This window comes from Phaethon lepturus, unplaced genomic scaffold, assembly GCF_000687285.1.
Source record: "Phaethon lepturus isolate BGI_N335 unplaced genomic scaffold, ASM68728v1 Scaffold54014, whole genome shotgun sequence".
Lineage (NCBI taxonomy): Eukaryota > Metazoa > Chordata > Aves > Phaethontiformes > Phaethontidae > Phaethon > Phaethon lepturus.
This window is the reverse complement of record NW_010538006.1, coordinates 1-6,573: the sequence shown is the minus strand read 5'-3', so window position 1 is coordinate 6,573 and position 6,573 is coordinate 1. Positions and strand designations below refer to the sequence as shown.

At 35.9% G+C, this 6,573-nt stretch overlaps 1 protein-coding gene across 1 annotated transcript; it reads left to right on the top strand.

The window, feature by feature from the left end:
• Window positions 1–583: 583 nt before the first annotated feature.
• Window positions 584–6,567, top strand: LOC104620428 (toll-like receptor 1; the record flags this gene model as incomplete). The annotated part of the gene is made up of 3 exons (XM_010286639.1): window positions 584–669; window positions 3,817–3,972; window positions 5,760–6,567. A coding segment is annotated over exon 3 (735 nt), but the record flags the coding sequence as incomplete, so codon positions are not given.
• Between the last annotated feature and the right edge of the window lie 6 nt (window positions 6,568–6,573).

Here is a 6,573-nt window from a genome sequence, read left to right as displayed (position 1 = left end):
GAGCTGGCGTCAATTTTTTTTTTTTTTTTTTAAAAGTTTAATCATTCCTCAAAGCGAGCTGCAGCTCACCTGCTGAAGTGTGTGGCTGCGAATTAAACAACTGAGGTTTAGCTTTTTCAGGTACCACCTTGCACCTTCGTTATACCTGTGTTTCCAGGAAATGCCGTTAAATGAAACTAGGAGGGTGTGCGTGCATTTCCAGTAAGTTAGTGTTGGCACCGGGTGCCTACAGCCACGCCAGAAATACTAGGTTGAGCAAGGAGGTTGCAAGCTCTTGCCCAACAACATGTGGTTCTTGTCTGTGTCTTCTTCCTCATACCCTTTCCTCTTTTTGCCACTTCATTTTAAGGTGAAGGTCCCTTCTACTGTGATAAAAGGCAGTTCCACGATTCATCATATCTAATAATATCTAATAATCATATCTAATAATCGTATCTAATTTCCATCACTAGTCTTCCTTTTGCTGAAGAAAGAAATACTTACTGTTGCCATGAGAAATACTTAACTTGTTGCTACAGGAAGCAGAATAATACATGTTGGGAATCACTGAGGAGAGCTGCTGTAGGAGATCACAAAATAAAGCCCCAGTTCTCAGAATCTCACAGATATGGATCATGCTACGTGACTTACATGCTTATCAGGCAAAAGTCTTTGAAGTTTCCCCCTAAGGTAGGTGGTAGCAGAACAAATGTTTGTATCGCTAAATAATAAGTTTATTTCAAAGGTGTTTCAATGAGAATTTAAGTATCAGGGCACGCTGGTAGTTCTAGCAGCTTTTAGGTTAATTTACTAATGTTCAGATGTATCTGTTGAAAATTAAATCTAGTGTGTCCGTAAGGATTTCCCTCTGCTTTTCAGTGGAGCTTGTGGAAGAGTAAGGGCAGTGTCTTAGGATGAATCACAATAGATGAAGCTCAGTAACTGGAGTTTGTCCCCATGGTGGATGGCAATTTTGACTGTAAAGTGGATCTTACACTGTCAGTTTGGCAGATTCTGTACAAGGCCATGTATATTTTAGAACTGCAAGACTATTAATTACTATTGTAGTATAAAGTTACTACTTCAGGAAGACGTTAACATTTTCAGTGTGTAAATGTATATGTTTGTCTCTTGGGCTAGAATGATGTATTAGTTTCCTAAGTTCCTAAATTACTTTCTTGAGTTTAGCACTTGCATTTTCTGATTTTTCTTTCTCTTTCATTCTTCAGTTATTAATTTCACTTGTATTTTCTCACTATGGTGATATTGCAAATGGTTTTGGAATGAATAAGCAAGAGAGGTTGAACACTTCTACTCATCTGAGATTTCACTGAAGTTTGTTATTACTCTTGAATGTCATCATCTTCCTGATGGGTTTCAAAAAAGATACTTGCCTTTTAACAAATAGATAAACATAAAGAAAAGATGGAAGGAAACTCCATTTGTCTACTTCTAACAAAACACAGAAGAATGCCAAACATTTAAGGAATATATTAATCTTCATCCAGTGATTGCATTGGTAAAATTGAGGGCTAATGGAATGCGATTAATGGTAATATGCTTATATTGTTATGTAAGATATGCTTTATCTATCTATACGGTATATAAGGCAGAACTGGAGAACTCAAACTGTGCCAGTGGGCAGCTCATACTGTTGCTTAATTGAAGAGATACTCTCAAATATGAGTCTCTAATTTACAGCAGCTATTACATTAACCAAACGTACATCTGGTTCTGTATTCATTAGAATAACAGGTAGGTTATATGCAAGCAGTTAAACTTAATTCCAAAACAGGTATGAGTGTTTGGTAGAAGCAAGGACTTACCTTACGATTTTATCTCATCCTAAGCATGAATAGCAAAATCTTTCCAGTTAAGGGCAGACAATGGTGAGGTGTGTATGTAACAACATTATAAGGTGTCTTTTGGAAACCAGATGTGAATACTCTTGTCTGTATTGAAAGAAATGGAGAAAAAAGTCATAGAATCGTAGAGTACGCCATAAGGCTCATCGGCATAACAGCAGAGAATATGAATTGTCCATACTCTGTTGCTTGCTACCTGTCCTATCTTTCCCTCGCTTTTTTGGATGACCTCTTTTCAACTGAAGCTGAGAAATGAAATCTGATGTACAGAGTAAGCTTTAAAATGAAAAAGTAATTTTTAAGATTATCTCCTCTGCTTCCTGAATCACTGAAATGTTAAATCATGAATGTGTTATGGTATGCTAACCCAGAAAGGTAGGTTGTAGTGTGGCAGTTCTGTATTTAGATCTCAGCTAAGATGGAATTTCTGACCATCACGATACAGAAATAAGGAGTGGTTTTTATCTTTGCCAGGGCAATAACTCAAGTGTTTGGGCATTCACTACCAAAGTCACTGCTCTGTTTTAATTATTAAAAAAAAACCAAACAAACCCAAAACCAAAACCCCACTCGTTGTTTCCATGTCTACTGTGTAACCCAATCACAACACTGCTAAAGCAGGAGAGAGAGATTATTTTTCCATTCCCGTTAAATGGAAATTAAAATAAGACAAACAGTACTTTTATAAACAAGCCTTGATAAGAATTTGACAACTAAATTGGTATAGCTAAATGGAAAAAAAATCAGAATAATGCATATAGACTTAGATCATTATTGAGTTCAGAGAGGAAGATGTTTGAATTTCAGTGTAAAACCTGCTTAAAAGAAGTACTTATTTTCATATTAATTCGATGAAGACAGAAAGTTGGTAAAAAGACTGGTTTTTTTCCCCTGCTTAATCTATTGGAAAGCATGAAAACACATAGTTCAATAATAATTAAATAATGGGGAAATGACAAGTAATGTATGTGGAAAATACATCTGGAGGAAAGCAAATGCCATTTCATAAACTGTCAGTAGGTGGCACAAACATTCATAGAAAAAGCTTGGGCGTTCCCAAGTATTATTACACAGCATGGTAGAGTTTCAGGAAGTTTTCTTTTTTTCTTTTCCCCAAGTACATTTTCTGCTTTTCTGGAGAGCAGGGGTTTCTGGTGAGAAATCTTTCATTTTATTGATTTTATGCGGTTGCTACTTAGATAAAACTGTTTTATATTCTGCATCTTATTTGAAAAATGAGCCATGTTTTCCGTATAGGGATATTAGCAACTGTGTGATGTACTTTCAAGTGTATGCGTAAGAAATTAAAGTTGCTTATGTTCAGTATATTTGTCCAAAGAAGCTGGCCAGATAGCAGTCTCTTTTTATTAGCATTGCACCCATAGTTAAGGGCGTCACAGTGGACCCACATTAAGTCACTACTTAATGGAAGTAGTTTTTCTACAGTTCAGGAATGAGTCTTAACTTGATGATATGTTTCATCCATGTGAAAGCCATATATTTAACAGTTGAGTTTTGTATTATGCTGATAACTTGTGAAGCGCATGCCTTAATTTTGAACCATCATAGCTCAATGCATTCTGTACATTTCTTATATAAAATTTTACAGAATCACAGAATCACAGAAACACTAGGTTGGAAAGGACCTTCAAGATCATCAAGCCACCATGTCCCCTAGACCATGTCCTGAACATGGTTTATACATTAGTTGGTTTATACTGAGTTTATACTGGAAAAACTCTTAAAACCTCAGTTTTGATCTCTTCTCTTGCTCTTTAAGCAACAGGACAATTTCTTGCTATGATCTTGGTTTATTTACCTTACTGGATTGCTTCTCTGCTTATATCTTGAATTTAATTCAGAATACTTCTGAATTAAAAGGGATATGACTACAAAGGATAATTTCTCCAGTATCAGCCACCAAAATCACAGGTCATGTGTTACAACAGTTGTTAATTTTGTTGCTTCATAGGATATTCTAAGGAAAGTTTGAAGGTATTCGTAAGTAATTTGACTGAATGCCAGGATATAGGAATGAGAAAAAAAATTAAGCATGTGTGGAAGAATCATATCCTTCTTTCCTGGATATTGCTGAAATTTTATCCTAAGAAGAAATAATGATTTGAAAGTAGATTTTTTTTTTTTTTTACAGATTTCTCTTGAAGCTACATATTTTGTTCCATTATATACATGTTAGTAGTGTTGCCCAAACAATCAGAAGAACAGAATAGGGGATACTGATTATCTTTTGTCCTCTGCACATGCCCGAATGCCTTTTGAGGGCTACGACGGTAAGACTGCATATAATTTTTCCAAATGAAAATCTGGAAGAAGGCTGGAAAAGTTTTGCCATATTGCCTCGCTATTTCTAGATGATTTCCAAGCCTAGTTTCATGCATTCTTTACAAAAAAAGAACTCAGTGGATTGTTTTTTTGTTGTACTGTTGAGATTTCGTAACATAGGTTGTGTTAGATCAAGGAGAATACATTTTACACCCAGTAATGTAATTCTAAGAAAGCTTGTGGAATGGTTAATGGTACAGAGGATGTAAGTCCTCAAGGTTGTAGCTTCAGTCCAACAAGTGACAGCTATTACTGTCTCATTGTAGAGTCACTAGAAATCATTGTAGAGTCACTAGAAATATAAACTCACAATTTAAACATTTGAATATCAAGGGAAAGTTGAAAACCAGTGCAGTCATCAATAAGCACTATGGAAAGCTTCAGACAACAACTATGATTTAAAAGTAATGTGAGGAAGAAGGGAAGGATGTTCCGAGGAAAGAAAAAGATTTCAGAAATCTGGAAAACAACTTTAAATCAGGATTTACCATGTAAAAATGCTAGCTAAGTTCTCAACAGTTCCTCTCTCAGAAAGGCAGTCTAATGGATTTATGGCAATATCTAAAAGGAGATTTAAGGCGGTATTCACAACAGCTGACTTAAAGGGAGTCTGGCTACCTACTACATTCAGAAAGGAAAAGTGTCCTTCATTAGGGAGAATCAAAGCAAAGCCACAGTTAGGATTTTTCTCTAAGTGGTGTTTAAATAAGCCTCTCTCTCACAACAGAGATATTTGAGGTCAGTGTCCTTAGAACAGGGCTAGATTTTGTGTGCAGAGGTCCTACAACTGCTATTTTTTTGTGTGCATGCACACAAAAATTGTGCATGCAAATATTTTCCATTTGTGTTTGGTGTCATCTGTGTACACCTAACAAATCAGACATGGGGGCACCCCACTTTCAGAGTCTAAATTCAGGAGATGCTCAAGCCCATACGGGAAGTGAACTCTTCTGTGGACTTTCCCGTAGCATAAATGTAGAACATCCTAATCCCCCGCCCTGGTCTCCCAAGTTAAAATAAGTGCTAATGACCAATCTCAGCTACCTAAAGCCATTAGATTTTGATTCACTCTCTTGAACCTCCATCCTATGTTTCAGTCCAGGTTTTATAGTCACAAGTCCATTTTAAAAAAGTCTATGAGTCTAGTTCATATCCTTCAATAGAGAATCTGAGGAGAGGATGTGACTATACTGACCTCAAATATTGTACTTTCTGCTCAGTGTATTATACAGTTGTGGGAAGCCTTCATAATACATTGAATCACAGCGATAATTCTGTAAGTAAGTAGCAAATTTTAGAAACTATGAAATCAGACGTGTTTTGTAAGAAACAGACTTGTTATATATTAAATACAGCATGTTTACCAAATAGAAATTTCAGTGGTGGTCTCTTAATAAAGAATGCCTCTCCTGAATGATAATAGGTGCCTTCATTGCTTTTTGAGTCAAAGGGAGAGATAAGAAATTTGAACCTTAAAAAAAAAAAAAAAATCTATCTCTACAATGGCTCCTGCATAGCCTCTTAGTGATACAAATCTGGGGTTTGTTTGTTTGTTTGTTTGTTTTCCTACAGAATTAGAACAAAGATGGACAAATAAGAGAAATACTGAGCATCTCAAAGGAACCATAAACCCATATGACAGCAAATGAGATCTCTCAGAAACCTTTTTCTTTACAAGTGTCTGTTTGCATTAACTTTTTGGAATCACGTCAGCCTGTCCGTGGAAAATGAACTCTTTACATCTGGTTCTAAAGATTTTCCAGAAGATGGTTCTGACAAAAGAATCAAGAGCCTGCCACTCCTGTATACAAACAGTCACCAGTCCAAAGCTAATTCTGACTGGGTTGTGATACAAAATACCACAGAAAGCCTGTCATTGTCAGAAATCACAAATGACAACGCAAAAAAATTAGTAGCTTTATTATCTAATTTCAGACAAGGTGCCAGGTTACAAAATCTGACACTGACAAATGTGACAGTGGACTGGCATGCTCTCATTGGGATTTTTCAAACTGTATGGCACTCATCCATTGAATACTTCAATATTAACAGTGTAACACAGTTGTCGGACATCAACAGCTATAACTTTGATTATTCAGGTACCTCTATGAAAGCATTGACAATGAAGAAAGTTTTAATCACAGATCTGTACTTCTCACAGGATGACCTATACAAAATATTTGCAGACATGAATATTGCAGCCTTGACAATAGCTGAATCAGAAATGATACATATGCTGTGTCCTTCATCTGACAGTCCCTTTAGATACTTAAATTTTTTAAAGAATGATTTAACAGATCTTCTTTTTCAAAAATGTGACAAATTAATTCGACTGGAGACATTAATCTTACAGAAGAATAAATTTGAGAGCCTTCCCAAGGTAAGC